The 26,220-nt window shown below is 36.2% G+C and overlaps 1 protein-coding gene across 1 annotated transcript in view; it reads right to left on the bottom strand.

The window, feature by feature from the left end:
* SYNE1 (spectrin repeat containing nuclear envelope protein 1) overlaps positions 1-26,220 on the bottom strand; it is a 454,522-nt gene that overhangs the window by 279,420 nt on the left and 148,882 nt on the right. The window contains exons 13-27 of the mRNA XM_028103363.2: positions 23,660-23,772; positions 22,942-23,110; positions 17,571-17,667; positions 16,426-16,628; positions 14,584-14,748; positions 13,974-14,126; positions 12,803-12,946; positions 10,401-10,574; positions 8,090-8,248; positions 7,634-7,798; positions 5,855-5,989; positions 3,697-3,855; positions 3,285-3,493; positions 2,547-2,655; positions 608-772 (exon numbers count right to left, since the gene is read on the bottom strand). Coding sequence (XP_027959164.1) covers positions 608-772; positions 2,547-2,655; positions 3,285-3,493; positions 3,697-3,855; positions 5,855-5,989; positions 7,634-7,798; positions 8,090-8,248; positions 10,401-10,574; positions 12,803-12,946; positions 13,974-14,126; positions 14,584-14,748; positions 16,426-16,628; positions 17,571-17,667; positions 22,942-23,110; positions 23,660-23,772 — 2,319 coding nt within the window. The remainder of the gene's footprint in view (positions 1-607; positions 773-2,546; positions 2,656-3,284; positions 3,494-3,696; positions 3,856-5,854; positions 5,990-7,633; positions 7,799-8,089; positions 8,249-10,400; positions 10,575-12,802; positions 12,947-13,973; positions 14,127-14,583; positions 14,749-16,425; positions 16,629-17,570; positions 17,668-22,941; positions 23,111-23,659; positions 23,773-26,220) is intronic.

The following is a 26,220-nucleotide window of genomic DNA, read 5'->3' as shown; positions in this document are numbered from 1 at the left end:
AGAGGAATATAAACACTGAAATATATATCAAGAGGTTTAAAATGAGTAAGTCTTTCATAAAATAGATTTTACTGTCTGCTAACATTGAATATTTTATTATTACCAACTATCGGTTATTAAGCATTCACTCTCAAGCACTAAGTGCTTTACATATATTATTGCATTTTGGGGGTAAGTTTTTCTAGCTCTGTTTTGTAAGTAAGAAAATCAAAACCCAGAGATGTGAAGTGACAAGCTCAAGATTATGTAGGAAGTGGGCTCTCAGAGTTAAACTGTAACTCTGGGTTCATTTGACTCCCAAGCCTATGTTCTTAACCTCCATAATATACCTTCAACTGACCATGAAACAATGCTTTCAGTAAGAGTAAAAAGTGTGGATCTGGTAAGCTTTGTACTTAAATATAGGTTGTTATTCTGAACTAACATATCCAATAATGGCACAGACCATAACTCAAACACCTTCCCCACCAATCTTCATATGAATAAGTATCTTAACTATTGTGTTTGAACTATACTTTCTTAATTACTTTTTAAATCACAACCAAAAGAAAAAGAACCCTCCAGATTCCTCACCCAAAACTATTTAGAGTGTGAGTAAATGGTATACCTCTGACAACAAAGCTACAAGAGCCTTGAAAGAGCTAGATAATTTTGCCAGCTCATCTCCTTGCTTTTGGGCTTCATTCTCAGAAGAAACTTCAATTAAAATTTTAAGCCTGGATTTCAGCCAGTTGAGAGTCTCGCCTTTTGTGGTAACACCATTTCTGATCTCCTGGAATGAAGAGAATACATTGTGAATCAAGAACGGACTCGGACTAAGAAAGTTCATATGGTTGAGGTGGGAGAGTCATTCATTCACCAGTAGAGTGCCTGCTTATTTTACTTTTTGTTCACATCTTTAACAAAAGTCTACAAGTGCTAGAAAAAAATATTTCCCCAATGCCAATACCTGATATGTAAAATCAATACTCTCTATATCAAAAAGCTAACTAGATGGTTAGGTCATAATTAGATGGTTAGATATTTACAGATAGTCCCTTGATCACAAATAAAGGTGCCTCTAAAAGTACTGTAGAAGAAAATGGGATACCAAAATTGGGAACTGTAACACATTTTATTTTCTATTAGCTGGAAGGAACATGGTATTTTTAGAAAAAAAGGTTGAAAGAGTCCTTTTTTTAGTGAGTGGATTTCTTTTTTTTTTGAAGAGTTTAGTTGTTGAATATTATTATGGATGCCCTAAAAATTGATCTTTATTAACTTATATTTTATGTCTCAATTTTGTTAGCTTTTGGAAGTCAATAACCCACATGGTAAGATGTGCAAACAGGAGCACACCTCTAATCCAGGAAGGGAGGGTATACTGACCCGGACAATGCCAGAAAGATTCTGGGGCCTCAGCCCTTGCAAGGTCTGGGAACTGTGGGAATGCTGACTGGGGCAACCTCTTGCTCCTACACAGCTCTGGGAAGCACAGGGAAACCATGCAGCTGCTACAGAGGATCTCATAGGGTAAATTCACATCCACTGGTTCCAGAACCAAGTGATCTCTTCATTTTAAGATATGCGTTTTGTTTTTGTAATGTAACAGCAACAAAGAGCAAATATAAATATCCTTCTATAGGTATAGCATGATATTATTGAGCATCTCTAGTATTTAATGGGATTATAAATTTAAGAGAAAAACATGAAACTCAGAGGATAGGAATAGGAAGGAAATATATTCTCATTAACAGAAACTACGTGACTTGCAAGAGTTCAAAATGCTCAAAGATGGGGCGCCTGGGTGGCTCAGTCATTAAGTGTCTGCCTTCGGCTCAGGTCATGGTCCCAGGGTCCTGGGATCGAGCCCCGCATCAGGCTCCCTGCTCAGTGGGGAGCCTGCTTCTCCCTCTCCCACTCCCCCTGCTTGTATTCCCACTCTCGCTGTCTCTCTCTGTCAAATAAATAAATAAAATCTTTAAAAAAAAATGCTCAAAGATAAGGATTTTCGCAATGGCATGTGGCTACAAAACAGCAGAGCCACACTAAGAAGGAGAGGGTTGCTGTGTGTCATTCACAGAATGTGAACTGGGTTCAGGCTTGAGGTTCTGTCACCTGGCTAGGTTTATCAGGCTGTGCCCATGCTCCCAGAGCTGATCAATCCAGACTGAATGTGACATAGAAATGAGACTTAAAGACCTTTCCCAATTCTGTGATTGGGCTTTTGAATGGCTGAAATGTATAAAAACCCACAGTATTCTTGTTTTCCATGACAATTCTTAAATCTCTGCTGTGTTGTATGCCCATGCAGGCAAATTTTCCTCTCAGGATTTTCCATTAGCTAAAGATCTATGAGAGGTACCACTAAGCATGACTAAATCTCGAAGCTAACAATGATTCAATAGGGAAAATCATCCCCTATTCTTCTTCACAGTAACATAAGGAGATTTACTCTTAAGACAGTTTTTCAGTAATTTAATTTTTTTACAGAAAGAAAAGAATATATCAGTTAGTCTGTCTACCATTAATTTTTTCATTAATGAAAAATATGGATGAGAACTAACCTCTACAGCACATTTAATCTCTCCATGGTTGGCAGTATTGAAGGGTTCACTCTTAAACCCTTTCAACTGTGTCTCCTTTGCAGATATCCAAGATGAGAACTCAGAAATTCTGAAATAACGCAAGTATTTTCTTATTAAGGGGAGAAAATATCCCAGTGGTTAAAATACATTTTCTATTTTGAATTTATTCATGGAAATCTAGCAATCAACTGATTAGCAAGTCAATTAACAAATTTTCTGGAAACTGTTCCTTTAACATGAAGTTCAGGACAGGGGTGGCTGCCTCTGAACTGTCACTTGGAGGAAAGAGAAAGCAGAGCAGATGGAGCTCAGCTAAGGAAAACGGTGTGTTCCCAGGGCCTGAGCACATGGGAATATGGAAGGCACCACCTGAGGTCTGGCCTCATCTATCTCCACTGGACTGAGACAGAAACCCAGAGGCAGAAGTCTTCCCTCTGGGGATATGAGGAAATCAGGGAGAAAGGAACTGCCAAACGTCCTTCAAAAAGGTAACATCTGGGTCCCTGGGAAATAAAGTGCTTCACCTTGTTTCTGACTGAAACCCATTCTTTTTATTAAATGAAGCATTTTTATATTAAGAGCATGGGCAAGATCATACAATCTGATTTTCTTTATTGCTTCAGAGGAAACACACATCACTTCTTGTCATGCAATGATCTCCGAATTAACAGTATTAGGACAGACAGTGTCCATCTCTGGAAGCAGTTCCACAACTACCTGCTAGTGTAGTCCTTCCACTTGTCTGGGTCTTCCATGAGCTTCATGTAGGTGGTACCAATGGTAGCTCTGAGCTCTTTGAGAGTCGCGTGACAGGTTTCAGGTGTGTTCCTTACTGGGTCCCGGACTGGGAGTTTCAGACACAGTTCTTCAATAAGCTGCAACCTTTTCTCACAAAGATGATGAGGACCTTTGTCACTGAAGAAAATCTGATGAGCAATAAACATTGATATAATCCCTGTGAAAATCCATACAATACTTCCATATTTTCATAGAAGATTCCCATTTAGTCTACTAGTATATAGTAATTAAGCTATTTAGTGTTTTTGGACCCAAACCAAAGTATCAGGTATGTATCTTTTAGGTAAAAATGTGACTTTGCATGCCTGCACTTGGGGTGTGTGAGACGTACCCTGTGCTCTTTAATGATCTTTTCACTGCCTTCCTGGGGCACCAGCTTGGTCTCTCGATCCAGCTCAGTTCTGCATTCTTCTACAGAAGCTAAGAATCTATTCTTCTCCACACCAATCTTCAGATGAAGCAAATGATATGGGGCTTCTCCTTGAAGATCCTACATTCCATAGGAAGATTCAAAAAAAAATGATACCATTCCAGATTATATACATTTCTAATCGGAGTGGCAAAAACCATAAAATATTCCCTTTGGGGCCAATGTGATTTAATCACTATTGTCTGCACCTGGATGCTATGCTTTGTACTTTTCCAAGTAGTGGGACCGCAATGAATTCTTTCAGCCTGCGGGGTCAGATTTTTCACAGTAATTATTCTATTTAATTTTTACTATAGCTCCACACAGTATTAATATTCCTATTTCACAAATTAGACCACTGAGGCTCAGGTGTAATTAGAAAAGCTAGATTTGAATCTAAACTTAAATGATGCACTGATTCCACATACCCTCTCCCTGGCATATGTCCCTTTTAATTTTGTCAACGACCCTGGGAGGTAGGAAGAACATAGTTATACTCACTACACAAAGGGCAAAGAGAAAACTTTATTAGTAAAGAGGCCAGATCAAATGGCCCATGCCTTTGACCACCTGCCTTGTCCTTTTTCCTTAACGCATTCCTTGAGAAAACAAGCCAGCGGCATGCAAACATGAAATGTTTTATGTTCTTTTTGATATATAATCATAAGCTACATCATTACCTTCAGTCCTACAATTTATTAATTTTAGCCAGCTTGTATCCTATGGCATTTAAAAGGTAACTTTTAAAATAAAATACTAAGATAACAGATGAGAAAATGATTTGAGGCTATGGAAAGACTAGAACAGATTATATCCTAGATTGTATCCTTGAGAGCTTAATGAGAGTTTGTGTGTATATATAAAATAAATACAGCTTTCCATTATTTCATTAGAATCTCTATTTCATAATACATTTATGATATGTTAAGCTTTAAAGACATCTTCAAAAAGCTTGGGTTTCTTTAAGAATCTTTTTCTAGTTTTTATATTTAGCAAATAAAATATGTCCTTAACTGTGTTTTTCCTATGCTTGGGGATGATTTTTTTTAGCCTATGTTACTGAGATGAGAAAAAAAAAATCGAGAGAATAACAAAAGCTGATGGAGAGTATCTTAGCTGCCTACCTGCCGGATCCCGTGACTTCTTCATATAATACACATGAAGTTCGCCACTAGCTATTACCTTGTGATAGCACTCGTTAACCTGCTGCTGGAGCAGGCTTCCTAGAGCCTGGCTTGAGCAAGACAGCCCTGGGTGGGTCTCCACTGTACTGCAGCTGCCCCCTGGCATGTGGATTCTAGAGTCGGCTTCCTTGTGACAAGCCCAGTGTGGGGCACTCAAGTTAGACCAGCCAAAGGAATCCCTACGTCCCCCAGTCGAGTGCTGTCCTGCTGTCTCTCTTCCAGGTGCTGGTATTTCCCCCTCCCACCCACTTCCAGATCTCTGCTGCTTCTTTAAAATCCTAAAACAAAAACTAGTTACTTGATTCACTCCTTTCCACTCTCCAAGTGGGCCCACTTCTCTCTTCCAAAGCTTTCATGAGCATTAACTATACTTTTGGGGATTTACATATTATACTTTCATTATCTGCAACTAATTATCTCCCCTGCTGGGCTCTAAAGTCTTTGGAGAAATGGACTGTGCTTTGTTCATCCCTGAGTCCTTAACCAATAAGTGTTTGTATTTATATTTTTTAGACCATAACAATCTAAACCAGATGGTAAAATCCTTGAAAAGAGCAAAATGTTAGTATGCCTAATGTGATTTACTTAGATGAGAAGAGCTTATTAAATGTTACCGAATTAAATGCCCTTGTCATTCCTACCCCCAAAAATACTCAGGAAAAGAAAAAGAGCACTCTTAAGTAATATGATAAAATCAATGCTACAAAAAAATTAAGAAAAACAAAATCGTATCATATTTTATCACTGTTTTATTTGTTTGGTTTTTTTAAATGGGAGAAGTACCTGTGGTGATTTTCCATGAATTTCTCTTTTAATCAAACCTTAACACCCTCATGCTCTCTCCCATCATGCGTGGCACCTACTTATGTGTGTGTTCCCACGATGTCCTGACTCACCTTCCACTGTTTATGGAGCTTTCTAACGGCTTCCTGCAGGCCCTGCTGTTCCTGCTCAGGGAGAATGTCGGTGAGCTCGTCGCAAGCTTTCAGGAAAGCATTGAGCACTCTCTGATCCAGCTGACTGAAAAACTCCTGGCACGGAGAGGAGGAAGTGGTTAAGAGTGTCGGGAAGAATAAAAGGCAGCATCAGACACTCTGCAGTTAAGCAGTCACGCCTCTACATGAGTCCCTCAGCCAGCTGCTGCCCTCTTCAAACCTTCCTGGCAACTACTTTTTTTTTTTTTCAGGAATGAACTATAATTATCTACAGTTATGAGTCAGAAGCCACCACATCTGAAATTCAACTAGTGCTTTTCATTTTTTAGGAAAAAAAAAATCTTTTCAGCTTTCAAATTTGGTAGACTATTCCAGAAGGCCAAGGGGCCTAAAACCTTGATTCCATAGTAAAAGAGTTTTCATTCCTCTTCGGTGAAGTCAGAAGAGCAGAACAGAAGCTAGCGTTTAGTCTCACAATTCCTCATACCCTAATATAATGGGTTTCAGGCACTGCTGATTCATTATGAGCCATTTCTACATTCAGACAAGTACACACATGGCCCCACAAGCTATGGACAGAATTGTGCTTCCCACTACCTCCCCAAATTTATATGTTGAATCCCTAACCCGCAATGTGATGATATTTGGAGTTGAAGCCATTGGGGTAATTAGGTTAAATGAGGTCACGAGGGTAGGTCCCTCATGATGGAATTAGTGCCCTTATAACAGGAGACATCAAAGGCCTTGCTCCCTATGTATCTCTGCCTTATGAGAACACAGTGACAAGGCGACCATCCACAAGCCAGGAAGAGAGTCCTCACCAAACCCAACCATGCTAGTACTCTGACCTCAGACCTATCGTCTCCAGAACTGTGAGAAAATAAATGCCTGTGGCTGAAGCCACTCAACCTGTATGTATTTATATGGCGGTCCAAACAGACCCAAACAGCACATGTGCACCTATATGCATAACCAAGTCTCACACAGACTCAGGAGGATATATGCGGAGATATTTTGAAACAACAGTGGTTCAAAACAGAAAGGGTCACACTGCAACAAAAGTATCAACTGAAGGAGATGCTGAGTGGTCACAGACATCAACCCTAAGTTCAGTCAGCTACATCACAAATACATTGCAGTCATCATCTAATAGTGTGGTTTATACCAATATCCACTGAAATTTCATGAAACATAAAATACATGATCTCAGAGGGCCCATCATCTCCATACAGCATTTAAGAGATTACTAACATTTTCAATACCTATGTGATTTAAATGAGTATGATTAACAGGAAGATGACTTCACAAGAGGACAAGTTGTGGATCAGCTACCAAACTTCAAATGACACGGTATTCACACTTCGATATGGCGGGTTCATGAAATGAGCACAAAGACTTAGCCATCCACCTTAAAATTATCTCTTAAAAAGAATATGTTGGTTATGTAAGAATTTCTCAGCTAAAATAATTCAGGAGAGCCTCATTATATATCCAATAACTCTACCATTTCAGGGGCTTAAGAATGGCCAATTATAATGCAGTTCATCAATTGCTCCTGAAGTTTTTTTGCTGCTGCCATTTTTTGGGTCTAATAACCTAAAATGTTTCTGCCTTCCTAACTCACCTCTTCTTCCCCCTGCCTCAAAAACTTAGTATTAGAACAGAATGTTCTTTTTATTTTTCACTCAAGACCACTGGTCCGTGTCCTCAGGTCAAGTGCCCCATGAGGGACAAACTCACGGTATGTCTCTTCAGGAGGTCTTCTGGGTTTCCCTTTTCCTCCAGGCCCTCCTGAGCGATCCGCAGCACCTTCTCTAACTCTGCTCGAGACTCCTCGAATTTTTTCATCAAGCGACTATTGGTTTCCACATGTTTCTTCCAGTCTCCAATTTTCTTCACCATATTCTTGATTTAAAAAATAATGCCAATGTGATGCTGCTCTCTCATTATTGAAAACATCATTTTGTTAAAGAGTATTGTTTCTTTAAAAAAAAACACTCGGAAGGAATATGTTTCATTATGATGAGAGTAATCAACTTCTTTTGACATTAATGAGTATTAGAAAAAGAAGAAGTAAAATGATTGGTTCCAAACCTCAGTAGGCGAGGCACTTAGCCTCATTTAGCTGTGAGAATTACATACCCTAGTCCTTTAATTTTCCTTGGCCTATGTTTCTATAGCAGGGAGAAAGCTTACCTGGAAAGCACCATGGACATCTGCAATCTGTCTGTGCAGCTTTGTCTGATCAAAGTGCTTTAACAAACTGCTCAAGGTCACGAACTTTTGAACACTTTGACTGCCTTTCTCAATTTGTGTCATGGTTTTCTTACAGCTTTCTTGACAAGCTGACAGTTCCTACAGGGAAAGGAAACCCACAACAATAGTATTTAAAAGGGTGAGAAAGAGAGGGAAAGAGAATAACCATTACAAAACAATAAGAACAACACTATATAGCTTTTAGGCTTTTAGCCAGCTGTAAGTAAAATCAAAAGTACAGAGAAGTGTTTCTTTTCATTGAGAAGAGTTCAATTCTAAGCAATCACTGAAGTCGGTGTTTTTTTATATAAGGCATTTAAATGTCACATTGAGTTTTTTGAGATTTTTTAAAATTCCATGCCTGTGTTATTAAGAAAATGAAAGGCCATCAAAATTGTTATTTGCCTGCAAAAATGTTATTTGTCCAACTCACAGGCCTATGATTTATTGAGAGAACAATCCCAAAATCAATCAACATATTAGGTTTTAATCTAACTAAATAAATACCAATGTACATACTTTGCTGAAAAAGCTGCAGCAAATTATGTATTATTTGTGTATGCCAAAATGTACAACACTTGAATTCCTAAGGTTCATAAGCTGTCAACCTCATTAACAAAATGGTGGACCTCAGATACTAACCACAAAAGGCAGCAGACCAGTTGGTATGGGAGGACTTGCAGTTGTCACACACTGGCAGGATGAGAAACCATGGTGACCCAGGCCCTCCCACCTCTGCTTAGTAACCTAGCATCATAGTGATTTCTGCAATTGACAGCAGAATTATCGAGCCCAGCCCAAGGCCAACAGTCATTTTTTGACCTGAAGCTGTACTATTTGCATTTCGACACACTCAACAGCTTGGAAAAGTATTTCAAACTGCTCATTTGGATACCAGTTTTGGTAATCTAGAGGCAAATATTAAGACCAAGGTTTTGTTTGTTTGTTTTGAAAAAACGAAGTAAGGACATATTTTTCCTTTTGAAGATTCAGGACATAAAAGAGTAATATATATTAGCAAGATATTATTAAATATTATTAATATTATTATTACTAAGATATCAAATGTTATTTTAATTGTGGAAGGATTATTTGATGGCAATTCTTAGCAATTTGAGAATACAAGAAATGGCACTGTAACTCAAAGTGAAAGACAATCTTTATCCAATATGATGAAAACCCACTAGAATAGGGTTTGGTGGTATAAGCATTGTGGTTTTACTATCAGTAACAGTAAAAAATAATAATAATAATTGCTACCAGTTATAGAGTACATGCTATATGCCACTATGTGCTAGTTCCATTATGGAATAAGTAATGGAATCACCAAAATAAGCTCTCAACTTACGTATTATCATCATCTGCATTTTAAGGTGAGGAAATAAAAGCTAATCAAGTCTTTGTAATTTGTTATATCAGATCTAAGATCTGAATACCTGTCTGACTCACTTCAGATACTCTCTGTTCTTTCTGCTAAGTGATGCTACCTTCCTTCCAGGAATCTGTTTCAGTGAATGCAGTGGTGAACCATTTGCCCATTAAGTTTCACACTCCTCTGATGGATAGGGTCATTTATAATAAACCACCTTAAATAAGTCAATTAGCTGCAAGAGTGGGAAGCTGTTCTGCATAGAGATCTGTTTATAAAAACTGAGACCAAAAAAATGATTATCACTCCAAACACATTTCCAGAATTTTATGATTGTGTAATCAGACTTAATCTTAGAGGCAAAGAAAAGATCTCATAAGACAGTTTACAGACACTGGATAGAAACAGAATGCAACTATTTGCTTTTATATATCTAAATATCTAAAATTTGAAATTTATTTATAAAAATGTTATCTCTATATAAATTTAGATAGATAGATAAAATTTTCATTTTATCGTTAGTGGACAGGGGTTTCGTCTTTGGACAGATGTATATTTTTGTTTTGAGATGCCAGTGCTATTCTATTTTTTTTAAAGATTTTATTTATTTATTTATTTGAGAGAGAGAGGGAGAGTGAGAAGCAGACTCCCTGCTGAGCAGGGAGCCTAATGATGCTGGGCTCAGTGACAGGACATTGGGATCATGACCTAAGCCAAAGGCAGACACTTAACGACTGAGCCACCCAGGCACCCCTGGATGCCAACGCTATTCTAGAAAAATGTTTCCTGTCCTAACCGAATTTCTACCACTATAAGCACCACCTCAGTCTTACTACGCATGCTTTAAAATAACTATGTCTCCTCAAGAGGACTTCTCCTTACCTGTTGTTTCTGTTTAAAAAGAGCACTAGATTGTGCCTCATGCTCAAGAACTGTTAAAATTTCATTGATTTTCCCAAGTGAGTCATAAAAGAGTGTCATCTGCTTTTCTAATTCTTCCAATGGTATCAACAGCTGTCGAGACTCATAAAGGAGTGGAGGGTGACATTCTTTGACCTTTAAAAATACAGAGACAAAAATTCTATTAAAGGCCACTAATTACCACAAACTCAGGGCACTGTTCACAGTTCTTGGGAACATTTTCTTCAGTGATATTGTCATCTGGTGCTTGCAGATCTTCAAAGACCTTTATTTAATGATATTTCCTATGTATTGTTAAATTTTGATATAAAAAACAATACTACTGAGACAAATAAATGCTACAGAGTTTTCCCATGAAGATTCATCTAAACTGTCCATCTGGATAGCACTTTCCCATCTAAACAATGTTGTTGGTGAGCCAGATGGCATCAAATTCCACCTCATAAACTATGCAGCTCATCTTCACTTCGGCCTCAAAATCTGACCTGAGATAGTTGTGAATTACGTTATCCAGACTAACCTTCCAACTTTATTTTCAAGGTCTCTACTACTTGGACCCTTAACTCTAGACAAAGCTGTAACTTTGCTGACTCATTCTTCCCAGACAGGCCTTATTCTTCCCTACCTCTCCCACCTCTATGCTTCCCTACTCTCTGCCCATCATCTTACTCATCCCAAGTGCACAAGTCAGGTACCAATTTATTTACAAAAGTCCCCACGCCAGGGGATATCTTCCCAGTCTGAATTGACCCAGCCCTCATTTGTCAATTGTCTTTAAAAAAAATGCTGTTACTTTATACACTTGTATTCTTTATCTTAATGCTGAGGCCATACACTCCTGGGGATCAAGAGATCCATAAAGTTTCTGCCTTATCACTTTATGTTAGAATCCAGGACCAGGTCATTCTCTAAGAACTTCCTGTCCCCATTCATTTTACTTAGAATTGCTACCCAAATATTATTTGTACTTCTGGGAACCAAGGAAAGGAAATTGAGTCCTTGTTAGTTGACCATTCTCTTTTTTCTTAAATTATAAATATTCTCATGCTGTCAGATACCCTGCCTGAAGGATGAACTCCCCAAAAGAAAGCTACTGATCTACTACTGCAAGAAGGCTCTGCTAAAATGACTCTGAACAAAATGAAGAGAAACTGCTAATATGCATAAAAATCAAGTATGCTTTAGAAATCTTTCCTGGATACAGTTGAAAATTTAACTGAGATGCTACAACTAAAGTAGTAGTTTTAAAAAGCTGAACAACTTAGATGTGTTTACAGGTGGAATTTGCTTTCTCAGAGGTTGCCCCAAATCATTAAACTTGGCCTAGGCTAAGATATGCAAGCCCAAGATATGGTTCTAAAAGCTTGGTTATCAATTCAACAGCACTGACCTCGAATTGTGCCCAATCTCTATAAATAATCTTAACTTGAATATTAAAATAAAAAGAATTAGAAATTAACATTCTAATTTATACCAGTTTGGCAAATGAAGTTTTCTTTTTTTTTTCAAGACCATGATTCTTCCTATTTTCACCTATCTCATTTATTCCTCTTTACATTATTTTTCCACTACTGATTTCATGTAGGTTATCTCTCTCTGCTTTTTCCCTCCTAAATAACAGGTTTCTCTGCTTTCTTTTCCTCTGTTTCTCAAGTCTTCATTACAAAATTTTCCTCTTCATTTATATAGTCACTCCTTTCCTCTATCAGAAATTAATTACCCAATCACAAACAATACCATCTTCATAAAATTCAACTTCAGACAGATAAAAAATTCCAGTGGAACTTCCAAAGTTCTTAAGGAAGTCCCTCAACAGAATAGAAAAGTCTTATGGCTAGTGCTTGATGTCCATGGAGTTCCCTATACACAAGTGGTAGAAATGTATAGATCTTAAGTCTAAGGTGAGCTCCATGAAATGAAGAGGGCAGAATTCTCCACTGCATAAATAATCTTAGAGCAGAGGGATGTCAAACAAAACTCAATAAAAGGGCATTTGGGAGTTCTTTCTCATTTAAATATCTGATCTCTTCCTCCTCCTTCCCCTTCCTTTTCTCCCCCCACCTTTGTTTTACCACATTTAACTGACCCCTTATTCCTCCAGAAGAGACTTATCTTTCTAATAAAGCTCCTAGTGTTTCTAAATTAACAGAGGTAATACTTGACATCAGATCCATAGTTTCAGTTTTAAAACTCATGACAAAGTTATTAAATGACAGAGTTACTAAATCAAGAATCCCAGGAAAAAGCAAAAGCATCTCTTAACAAGTAAAGAATCTGCCCATGGGTGTGACTGAGGAGGCGTAAAGCATGTTGAAGGCAGTGTTGGTCCCGCACAGTTGTCATGCATTAAAGTATTTTCCCACCTTGGTTAGCTGTTCTTTGAGCCTAGACATGGTTGCAAACATTTCATTAGCTTCCTCTTGGGAGCTCTCTTTGGTAATGAGGTGTGCAGTCTTTGTAATCATCTTGTATTGAGCATCCATTACAGGCACCCTCTGCTCAATGTCCTGCATGAATCATTGAAACAGCTAAATTAACACATGGTACATTTCCTTTTAATTTCAGGATTCCACAGAAGGTTAGACAAAAATCAGTATGTACTGTATAAAATCCTATACTTCTAATAAATTTTTGGAAATTCCAGTTATTGCTTTCCTTTATTGCTAATATATTATATACTGGTAATATCACATGAATAGATAAAAGCTTTCCTTTAGAAGTAACCATAAATCCTTAAATTAACATACAGACAAGCTGAAGTAATCTGTACACTTTCAAAAATATATGTGTTAATGTAGTATGCAATCATTATAACAAGCAAATGCATGTTAATTTGGGGCAATTCCTCTGACCTTAACAATGATACAACTTACTTTTTCTTAAGAAAAGTAACACACTGTCATAGTAGAAAATTTATAAATCAGAGATAATAAGAAAAAAATTAAATTACTTACAGTCTTCTTACACAGTGATAACCAGAGCCAACATCTCATCACTACATCATTAATGTTTTCCCCTGTGCATGCTTACACCCATTTTTTTATATTTACAAAAAAGGATACTATTTTTGGCTTTTCTCATTTAATAGTATATTAGAAAAGATTTCCATGTCATTAAATATTCTTTTACTACTTCATTTTTGAGAGCTGCAAGGTATTCAAAATATGTGAAGAGCACAATTCATTTAGTCAATACTTTATAGGAAAGGCATTTATGTAGAGGTGTCATCTGTAGATGTTTCCTGTTTTCTCCTAGTCCTTTGTAATTTGGTTGTAGAAAAAAATCTCTACATTAAAAAACTATTTTGAAGTTACTATTTGATCAAAACATATCCTTAAAAAATCCAAATAGATTTTTTATTTAAATGCATTTTTTTTTTTCAATTTTGAAGTGCTAACCAGGATATGTACACATGCCAAAATCGTGCCAAAGAGACATAGGTTTTACTTTGCAAGGATCTGGGTTAACTTCAGTGATCTTCCTTTTCCCAACAGAACAGGTTTTCACTTCCTTGTCCAGAAACTACCCCCTCACCTCCAAGTCTTGAATTAATAACTTGACATTAAGAAAAGAGACTTCTAAGGGTTCAGAAAGTTTCTTATGGGCTTCAGTTGCAAAATCAGACAGGACAGTAACACAGTCTGTGTACTCCTTCTTCATTCTGTCCGTTTCATCAGCCCGAGCATACTGTTAAGGAAAGGGAGGAGCACAACACGGAAAATCATTAAGCCTCTGGGAGCCTGTAACTTTGACGTTCACCTACTCTCTAGAATTGTTATATGGTAAGAAAGATGATAATTTCTGACTCTTATTTTAGATACACTTGAAGTAAGTCCAATTACTGTGAAAGGAAAAAAGGAACTAGCACAGAAGCAAAGAATTATGATTTCAAACATGAGTCGTCCCCTATCTGTAGGCTCCATATGTCAACATACTCTTGAATCAAACTATACATTTCCATAATGTTCCTCTATTATAAATGGGAACGAATAAAGGACCAAAAATAAGCATAACAGTTCTAAACACATCTATACTCTGCCTAAATAAGCCCATGCTACAACAATAAACAGTCTCTAAACAGACTGTTTATCACCACGTTTATAACACATGCATGTTCTAAGTATATAGAGATTGAAAGACATACTTGCTTGACTTCCATGAACAACTCCCTCCATCGCCCATTGAGCAATAGTAATTGCTGTTTAAGATCTCGGGAAACCATCTCATCACATGTTTCAATTAGAAAATTGCCCGCATCATTCATGGCAGCGTGCTGCTGTATCCAGTGAGGCAAATTTCGGAAAAAATCCTAAAAAATAAACAATGCACACTACTGTAAACCACAGACCAAAAATTAATAAATGATATGGAAGTAACCAAACTATGAGAAGTATCTTTGTTCTAAATTTGTACAAATTTTAAGGTAAATATTCGCTCTCCTTCCAAATGCAATTTTCAGTAAAGAGGTTCAAAAATAGGAACTAGAAATGCTGAGTGTCTTTTAATAAGAACAGCTTATATCTTTTACCATATATTTTGCTGAAAACAAAACAAAACATGATGGCCATTTTCTGTTATTCCTATTTTACAAATTAAAAACTGAATTTCTGTAAGTGTAAGGGACTTGTACACAGTAAATACCAGTGCCAGAGTCATATAAAAGGTGTGGCATTTTAGAGTAATGTATAGTTTTGTTTAAAAATTATAAACAAACTTTTTTGAACTATCATTTTTTATTTTAAAATCTGAATATAGTACATGAAGATAATTAACAATCATGGACATAAATCATTGAAGGAAAATTTTTAAAAATTATATATCTGGGCCAAGAAGACTTAATACAATAACATCGTTTCTTATTTGTTTAAGGTTACGCACTTGGCAATGAAGCAGTTTTCTGCTGATTTCAAGTTAATATACGTGTACATGCATATACACACACACCACGGTAAAAACCAAGGATACCAAAGATAATTCAAAATCTATTTTATAAGCCATGTGTGGGAGGACTTCTCACATAAATAGATGAGAACACTTCTGTTTCTGGTGGTTATAGTCCCTTGGATGAAATTAACACATATGACATCTACTAGGGCACTGCCAGTCTAATCAGAAAAGCCAAAATCTGTATGGGTATACAGTTCTTATCATCCTCAGCTACACGAGAATAAGTAATCTATGTGAAATATAGAGTGGTAAAGATTTAAAAATTATGCATCTACTTGCATAACACAATAATAGAAGAGCCAATCTTGGATAGCAAGCACTTAATTCTAATGTATTTACTATACTCTTTAATGGGAGCCTGGCATTTTTATATCTTTCACATAACATATAAATTGATTTTTCATGGGACAATATCAGATTCCCAGTAAGAAGTACACATAGAGAAATCAATCCATTTTATGTGATATTTTAATGTAAGTGACATTAAAGTAAAACAGTACCTCTTAAACCCTCACATACACACCTCTAATTGGAGGAAAAATATCACTCTTGCCCACTCTTGCCATTCTCAACCCTTGACTAAGGGCTGATAAAATCCAAAAAGGAATATCCAAAGAGACAAAAATGTGGTGACCCAGATGTCCAACTGGTGTGTGTCATTATGCAGAATCAATATTAAGTTATACTCTCTGAAATGAGGAAATCCACAGAGGTCAGGGCCCTTCACGTACAGACCTAATGGTGAGTAAAGTGACCTCTGCGGCCCCCTGGGTTTGGCTGTCCCTCCATAGGTTCCTGCTCTTCTGAATGCAAAAGCCAAACACTGAACTGATCAGAGAGGGAACCGTTTTAACATAACTTCTGTAAAGCAGTGTATTTCTTGGCCTAAAATAATTTACTAACCCGAGAGCACAACTCTTGAGGTAATGTCAAGAATCGTGAGTCACATTTGCAAATATATAACATTCCCTAGAGACCTATGCTGTGTCTCATTGCTAAGTTCGTGTATACTCCTTTCCTTTGGTAAGAGCAATCTTACCTTTTTGGCATGCTCTGACTGATTTAGCATTTTCTCTGCATCCTCTAACCAGGCCTGAAGACTGGCCACAGTATTGCCATATCGATCCCAGTTAGCGATTACTTCTTCCAGCATGCTCCGCACGCTCCTAACTTCTACTGAGAGGTTCCTCCACTGGGCAGTGGTTTCGTTCATGAATTTCATCACATTCTCGGCTTCTTCCACTAAAACAGATACGACAAATTATAATTCTTACTTTATATTTTAAATCCACCAAGCCTTTTCTCTATGGTCTATACACTGGTGTGCAACTATAATTCTTCTTTAAAGATTATTTTTTAAGATTTTATTTATTTATTTGACAGAGAGAGAGACACAGCGAGAGAGGGACACAAGCAGGGGGAGTGGGAGAGGGAGAAGCAGGCTCCTCGTTGAGCAGGGAGCCCAATGTGGGGCTCGATCATGACCTGAGCCAAAGGCAGCTGTTTAACCGACTGAGCCACTCAGGCACCCCTATAATTCTTCTTTAGATTATAAAGTTAAAAGATGAAATGTTAGAATTTCATTCAGCTAATGCTGGGTATGTTGTACCATATTCACAGGTATTTATAAAGATTAAAAATAATATATTTAAATTTTTTGATAAACGGGATGCAATAAGTGACATATGTATTTTTTTGCATTTTATATGCACTTAAATAGATGGTCACATATATAGTATCAATCACAAATGCTACAGTTCATTTTCAGCAAATATGACAGACATATTTACAAAATGAAGCAAACATATTTTACAACTTGTGTCTTTACACTAACTTAAGTTTTCATTTACTTGATAGTAATATTCAAGTTACTTTTTTTCATTTAATCCTCAGAATTGAAAGTAGGTTAGAAAATTGCAATTTAGAAAAGGAATGCTTTTTTTTTTTTTGCCCCTTCTCAGAAGATCACACACATAGACATGCACACACACACACAGTATGATTATACAGGGCAGAGAGGCATTGCACAAAGTCAAGGGGACTGAAGCCAATAGGTGCGTTCCAGGCCCATGGCAGGGTCACAGAAAGATTCTGCAAGAAAAAAAAATGAGCCGATCACAGAAATCTGTAGGTTCTAAACCATACTGCATTCAACAGTTCAGCCAATTCTATCATGTGTTTTACCTGAACCGTCAGCTTGGACATACATCTCTGCTGTCTGTTTCAAGATCTGGTATGTCACTTCATACTGTTCAAAGAACTTGGTATTTTCTATAAAAGACTAGAAAGGGGGAGTGGTTAGAAGACGGCAAACACCAGGCATAGTAGAAATACCAAAGTCCATTTCTTCAAGAGAGATATATAGGTATTTTGCCCAAATTTACCAGCCTCACTCTCGTAAAATATAGCAAATTAGTTCAACTGTTACAAAATAACCCAGCTATTCTGAGAATATAAATTGATTCCACACTCACTTTTAATTCTAACTCAGCACTATTGAGAAAGTATTCTATTTCTTCTCCACGCAAGGGTTTGTTTTTAGAAGGGACTGAAGTCTCTCCAGACAACCTGGGGCTAACATTTAGAAAGCACTAAATTTGGAAGAACATTTTCATGTCCAACTGTGTTTGAGCTGTGGGATTTTGTTGCTCTTTGAACATTAATTCTGGTGAATGATGGCTCTGAGGAACTTGGATTATAAATAAATGGCACAGTGCACACTTTTCTTAAAATAAAAAGTACAAAAATATTTAAAAGTAGAAAAATTTTAAATAATCACATATCCCACCCACAAGTGTAAAAATTACAGATAAGACATGTCTATAGTTGTATGTAATTTACATATGTAACAGAGCCACCATCAGCAAATGGGCACTATAAAATTTAGAACACACAAGAAATCCTTAGGTAAATTTTATTGTTAACTCCAGGAAATATGAAATAACTCCTGTTTCGAAGATTAGTCCTGCTATGGTAAAGGAAAAAAAAATGCAATCATAGTTACCAACATATCACCAAAGGCTCTTTAATTTCTTTTAATAGTACAATTAGTTCCTATGATAACCCAATAAAATACTTGGTAAGTGTCTCTATTACAAAATGCAAAATTAGCCTTTAGAAAGCAGCTGAAGTCCAGTGTGATATGCTGATGAATACTTAATATGGAAATGCAAAATGTTTGAGTGCAGATATAAAACTTCGTAATTTCATAGACATCCCTCAATTTTACTGATAAATTTTTATTATATTTCAAGATAACACTTAAAAACATTCCACGTATAATACATTTCATAGCATTTTATGTTTATAAAGCATTTATAAATTATTCTTCAGGAATATAGTGACTAGGGAAAGCTGTGAGTTACCTGGAATGAAGGGTTCCACGAGGAACACTTATTTCAATAATTTAACAGGCTGTATTATTTTGTAAGTAAAATAATAAATTGGCTAATTAATTATTTACCCTTATGTTCTACTCCCTTAACCTCCCTGTTCCCCAACTAGGGAAAGGTAATTTACTGTAATTTAAATTTGGAATAATTTAACCAAATGAGCATATCATAATTTGATCAAAAAAGGAAAGTTACACCTAATGTGCAAGACACTGTAGACAAATGAAGAGATAAATATATTTGGCAATGTTTAAAAAAATAGTCTCCATTTATTTTTGGAACAAATTTCAAGAAGCTAATGGGGAAAACAATTCTAAGTGTGAGAGGAAAGGGAAATAGTGGCTGTATTGGACAGAAAGACTTCATTTAACATGCTTTTGCTAGAATTGTTTACAAATTAACTACAAATGAAGAGAGGAAAGTTTATTTCCAGTTTTATTTCCAAAGGGAAAAACAGGATACTTTAAGAATATTATAAATGTTGTAGGGATTCATTAAAGTATTTTTGAGCCTTCCTATTAGGAAGACTAGGCAATTAATTTTTGAAGGAAGATACCTTATTTGTTATTTTACCTTTTAACTGGTTCATTTATTTTGACACTTTTTTCTTTCTGAATACAGAGTAAATCCATTTCATAGCATGAATTATTTTATCTCTTAATATCACTTTGCCAGGAGGAGTGCTAAATCTCCTTTTTACCATGAGCTAACTAGTCTCTCAGAAGGGTGCAGAAGAAAATGCAAATGAATATTTAAAATAATGATAGGATTAATTTATTTCTTTAAAAATAAGACTTACAGGGCACCTGGGTGGCTCAGTTAAGGCTCTGCCTTCAGCTCAGGTCATGATCCCAGAGTCCTGGGATGGAGCTCCACTTCGGGCTCCCCTGCTCTGCAGGGAGTCTGCTTCTTCCTCTCCCATTGCCCATCCCCTCTGCTCCAGCTATCTCTCTCTCTCTCAAATAAATAAAATCTTTAAAATAAAGAACTATATAATTATAAAAAAATAAAAATAAGGCTTAAATTTGGATATCAAGTTCAACAAGTCAGCCATGTTATAGTTGATGGCCCTTCAAGAAAATAAGATATCTCTTTATCCCACTAAATCCAAAGTATTAGTGGAAGATACTAAACTTCTCTCACAAGATAAATATAGAGATAAACAAATTTAATTCATCGATTTCACTTGAATGGAGCTAAGCCAGCTAATTTAAGATTTAAAAAATCATCTTTGAGAAGAGGTTTTATCAGAATTGCCTATTTACATTAATAAAATAATTACAAATAATAAAATAAATGTTCACGTTACTTATGCTGCATTCACATAGGCCACAATTCCAAGAGCTCTTCTTCTATGGAAAAGAATGAGTTATCCTATTTCTTCCACAGTAAAACTGAAGCATGTGTTAACAAAACATGGTCATGTCAAGAACAATGCTGACAGCAAAAACCAAACCAATTATCTCCTAATTTATATTACAGTATGTAATCTCTTATGAATAGCATGTGGCCTAGGTTTAATTAACAAGCATTTGCGAAGTATTTTCCAAGAATTTCTTGAGCACGTAGCAGCTGCATACCTGAGCACCTAGTACAAGAGGTAAGTAGGAAGCACATTTTCTGATTCTCTAATCCTTTAAAAAATGGTGGGGTTTTTTTGCATATGAGTAAGAATGAATTGAGAATTCAAACTAAGGAAAAGATAATTATGGAACTTTTACATCCTGCATATTACTTTGGTTATTAGATGATGTGGAGCAGCATATGGCTCATTACAATAAATTTTTTTAGAAGCCAAGGAAAGGAATGGATTTAAGAACCTGATTTTATTACTTTATTTGGAAGTCTTCACTCTTTGAAATAGTCTGTTCTAAAGAACATTATTTTCTCACTAATTCCAAAGGGATGAGAGAAGCTATAGGGGGCATGAGATAAAAGGAAAGCAGTATGTGTCCTTCTTTCTTCCTTACAAAAGTCCTTATAATTCTTCATCATCATCATCATCATTAAAAATTTGGGAAAGACTAAGTCTCCTAGAAATTATTCATGAAGTCACATGGGCTGTAAGTAACTGAACCATAATTCAACATATTTCCATGTGACTGGTGGCCAGACTGTAATAATCTCCCCTACTTTGCCCCGTTCTGCTACAATACCTAAAACAGAAATTATTATTTCTGTCACTGTCACTATCAGTATGTAAGTGTAAAATATTGTCAAATATGAACTAACATTAAATGGAACTAATATTTATGTGTGCTACATTCCTTAGTTCACTAAGCTACAGGAGATCATTTTAATTATTTGGTCTTTTAAGTTAAAAAAAAAACTTTCGCAGCCAATATTGTTAGATAAACAAGTTCAGTACCTAAGCTTTTGGTTCAGAATGATGTGACTTCAAATCCTGACTCTACTTCTTACCAACTGTGCCACCCAGAACATGAGGGCTGAGCGCTGAAAGGCTCTGTTTTCTCAGTGAAACCATGTGAAAATGTCCAGCTCTTAGGTTGTCACTGGGATGCAAGATGACACAGGTAAAACACTGGGCTCATGGGGAACACTCAATATCCCACAGTTACTAAAACTATTAAACAAAAAATACTGTAAAACCCTTTACAGAAAAGAAGGGTTAGCAATAAATAGGTGTTTTTCACCATGGAATAAAAATATTAAGAAATGTTCATTTTAATGTGCTACATTTGTAGTGAAATTAGCAAGTTTACCAATAATTTAAAGTTATGAAGCAGTGAACTTCTCTTTACTTTATGGAGAAAGCAGAAGTACTGTTTTTTTAATTAACATTAATTTTTTAAGATTAATAAGCAAGTCTCTATTTACATATTCTTTATTTGAGAAGTTCAAAGAGAATTACTAACATCCTTGTATTAGAACATTAACCTGGTGGAACACTCCCATTAGGCATTTCAATCTGATTGGCTGTCCTTAAATAGCGAGAACAAAGACAGATCCTGCATAATTACCTACTGAGTTCATTGTGTATCGTTTGACATGACTAAACCCAAAAATATAAATGCATATCTGTATTTAATACTTAAAAGACTAAACTAATTGCTTGAACTTAAAAAATAAGATTTTTCATCACTTTCCAAAATAATTCAAAATGAATAAGGGAACACATCATAACAGATTTCATATTTTTTGACACATATTTCCAAGACAATTGTAGTAATCCTAAAGAAAGATTTTACTGTAAATGTATTTTTCCCCAAACGATCTTGTTCATTCATCACTTTAAAATGTAAAACTTTAAAAATGTAATTAAAATATAGCAAAATATATTCTGATTCTAGAATGCTTCAGTAAAGATATGGTTTCAATAAGCATTCAGTCATACCAGTTACAAAGCTACTCTGACTAGTCAGGTTAGAAATGGGCTTGGATTTTAAAATTACTAATTTCTTATTTAGAATTTGTGATTAAACACAAATGGAGTGGTACAGGACTGAGATGCCTTATGGACATAAACTTTGAGAGCAAATTTGTATTGCTAATAAATTTGTGGGGGGATTTGTTTAACAGAAATAAACTACCTTTAAGGAATAATTCTCTAATTACATGTAAATAGAAAATGCTAGTTACAAAACAACCTAATTTCTTCATTAATGCAGGGCTACTACTCTATGTAGATATAGAATTATTTATACTGATAGCCCAAAATATAAGATAATCCATAAAAATTAAATTGTTACAGAGATTCATAGACAAAAATTTTACTTTTCCTGGATGCACACGAGAAGCAATGAAACTCGGAGACATGCTGGACCTATAGTCCCCATATGAATAACTGAAAATGATTGATTTTTATAGACATGAGCATAATCTTTAAGTATGTTAACTCAGTTTCAATGGTGAGCTCACAATCAAAATCATGGGTATGCAATGCAAAAACTTTTTTTTTAAGCAATAAAGCCAGTCAATGGTTCAGTATGATTAATGGAGCAAAATCTTTCATTTTACCAAAGAATATAGGTGAATATTTCAGATTATTGCGAAGAGCTAACTTATATCAAACCCATTTAACACACTGGTATCTTTATGCTTAAATTCGAGATAAAAATAATAGCGTCAAATAAACTGGTAGGTACTAAGTGCTAAATCCATGTGTCCTCTGATTTCTTTCTCAAAGCACCAGGGAGACTTACGATGTAGTTTTGCAGAAGCAGCTCCACTGACTCTCTCCTCCCATACTTGATGATCCAAGATTTCAGCTTTGACTCTGCAAGAACCAGCAGTGAGAGCAGACGGTACTTTAATTCTAGAAATTCCATTTTCATTAAGTGTAGCTCTGATGTGGAGGAAACAAAATGAAACCTAGAAATAAAACACCGAGAATTTACAGAATGTAACTAATAGTAACAGAACGGTGCTTACTTAACCTGTTACACGTCAGTGCTAAATATAATAGCAGGAACAAGGTCTTCTAAACTCTGGCTGATCAATCACTATCAGGAGATCTGATTCCTTTTCTAGCTCTGGATTTAAAGGCAAATCATGATTGATTGAAGTATTTAATTTAGTTCTTCCCCTGCCAAGACAACTCTCATCTGTTTCTTTTATAAGCTGTTTTTGCAATATTACATAATGTTCCTCACAGTACTGAATAAAAATACAGTCTCTGAAGAAACCATTTCTGTGATTTCCAGGCTGGGTGGATATATTCAGGTTTACTCTTTTCAAACAATAAGACATTAGAATGTTGGCATTCTTAGCATATGTTATGGGAGCTCAATTTTTATGTACCAAATGAAAGAATCTCTGCAAAAAAAAAAAAATCAGTTCATTGAAAAGAAAAGAAATGGAAAAAACTCCCACTAAGCATTTAAAAAAAGATACTTCGTTTATAATCAGCCATTCTCTTACCTCTCGGCCATGTCCTCTAATTGATCAGGTGGCACTGGGATCCCGTTAACAGACCTGGTCCGGTAGATTTCATGGAATGCTCTTTTGTGGGCATCCGTGTTTTGAAGCAGATCCTAAGATACAATTTAAAAAAATAAAAAATGAGAAAACATGTTCACAGGAGGCTAAGAAGCATAATTTTCAGCTTGTAGCGATGAGTCAATGTACTCAACAATTTGATCATGCTGCTACATCCATATGCGACTTGGTGCCTCTCACAGGCTTTTACCTTGTAGAGGAGCCCTGGTGCTTGTCTATAAGGCCTGTGCTAGAGCTGTATCTAATAATTATGGCATCTTTTAAACACACATGACACTTGCACGGCAATGCATTCAGACATTTTAAAGGCACATGGTCCAAAGGAAAATATAGTTACTGCTACAAACAATGATTTGTTAGGATTTTTCTCCTTCCTTGATTTTGAATATATTGGTTTTTAGAAGCTGTAAACTAAGCACAACTGGTTTAACCCTTTAATGGTAATACACACACACACACACACACATTACACTCTTGTTATTTTATTTTGAATGCATGTAGACTACTATAAAGTGATACTTGCTCACCATTTAAGCCAGTTATATTACAATATTATGAAAATACTCCTATGGTTAGAAGATTTCAAACAAGCACAGGGAATGTCCCATAGATATCAGAGTGGAAAGATCAAATGTGATGTTTATGAATATTCTTTGTAAGCTGTATAGAACTACACAAATTTTAATAACCTATCTAGATTTGTTTTCTGAATTTTTCACTGTCAATAGACTTACTTGTATAAAGACTTACAGGTATGTCACAATTCCTAGCCAATTTCTCACACAGAAGTGAAGAAAAATGAAACATGGTTCATGCCATATTCTCTAGAGTTTAATTTGTTTCCCAATAGCAGAATAAATACCCAATAGTTTGTCACTCACTGAAAAGTAAGACCCATTAGCCCACCAGAATGATACACTAAGATTAACACTGTTAGCTCACACTGAGATTTAGTGGATTTTTTTTTAAAGATCTTATTTATTTGACAGAGAGATACACAGCGAGAGAGGGAACACAAGCAGGGGGAGTGGGAGAGGGAGAAGCAGGTAGCCCGATGCGGGGCTGGATCCCAGGACCCTGGGATCATGACCTGAGCCAAAGGCAGACACTTAATGACTGAGCCACCCAGGTGCCCTGATGTAGTGGATTAATTGGAGAAAATAGAAGGAAAAACACCGTAAAACCATAAGAGAAACACTTGATGGAAGGGGAAAAAAATGAAGGCTCTCATATATAAATTAAAATGTTAAGGTCATACTAAGGTCATATGTGCTTGCTCACATAAAGACATATGTGTTTGTCCCTTTTAACTTGAGGGACATTAATTTTTACACTGTAGAAAAATCTAGGGCCAAACTACTTCTATCTTGGTATATTTTGCTATTATCACCTATTGATCTGCACAGGTAACTGCACAGATATTCACAAGTCACTCATGCCCAGAGGGAGGCCACTATGTACAGGAGCTGATCACAGGGGACAGAAGACCAACCTAAAGTAGCTAATGACTATGAGTATTTTAGTCACCCCTTGCCTCCTTTATAACATCTAGACACATTTCTGTGGCTTATGATCTTATCTGAGACTCCCCCCCGCAAGTGAGTGCACGGCAAATTTAGAGCCATCACCACACCCAGCTCCGATTTATTATATATGACTATATGTTAATATATGAGTAGGGGTCTGTGACTATACTCATATGTCCCGTTGTTTTCTAAAAAGTTTTCCTTATTATAGTCAGTATCTAGTTAACTGAAAGAATCTTGAGAAGATATCAAAACAAAAACATTTTCAAAAATATGATAAAGGAACTACAGCTGGTGTGATGTCACTGGGATCCCTGAAAAGCCATCGTACTAAAAACCAGCTAGATGCTGAGCACAGCATGTGACTTTAATTCACTGGTGGGCTCACAGGAAGTAAGGGAAATCTTTTAGGTCTCCAACTCTGGCGAAAATATGACCCCAAAACTGGATCATAGACCTGTGAGCAAAAACAAATGGATAAAGCTGATTGTTTGAGGCAAATATCTATACCATTGCTGTAGGAGTTTAAGTCTTGGAACCTGAAGAAGGTGGGAACAATGAAATTCAGAATCCTAATGAGCCAGAACCCTAAGTACTAACAAAAGTTAACTGGTAGGAATGTAACAATATTGGACAAAATAGATTTGAGAATAAAAGTCATTGCATGTAATTAATTGCTTAAGGATGAAACTTTCAATTTGATAGTGGCTATCTTAATTCTGAACTTGAACATATCTAGTAAAGCCTTTTACATAGAGTAAACTTTACATATCTAGTAAAGTTTTTACATAGAGTAAAAACTGATAGAACTCTAGGGAGAAACTGACAAAACCACATGGCTGTGGGAGCTATCAGTGCCCCTCTCTCAGTGACTGAGATGGAGCAAAGGAGCAACTGCGCTAGCAGGCGGTAGAGGAAGGAGGAGAAGCAAGGGGAAAGGGCTGCGGATCTGTGGAC

The sequence above is a fragment of the Eumetopias jubatus genome, unplaced genomic scaffold (genome assembly GCF_037043125.1).
Source record: "Eumetopias jubatus isolate StellerSeaLion01/CBP00866 unplaced genomic scaffold, mEumJub1_p1.0 scaffold_6, whole genome shotgun sequence".
NCBI classification, from domain to species: domain Eukaryota; kingdom Metazoa; phylum Chordata; class Mammalia; order Carnivora; family Otariidae; genus Eumetopias; species Eumetopias jubatus.
Note: the sequence above shows the minus strand (reverse complement) of the source record. Positions and strands in the feature narration are given on the sequence as shown.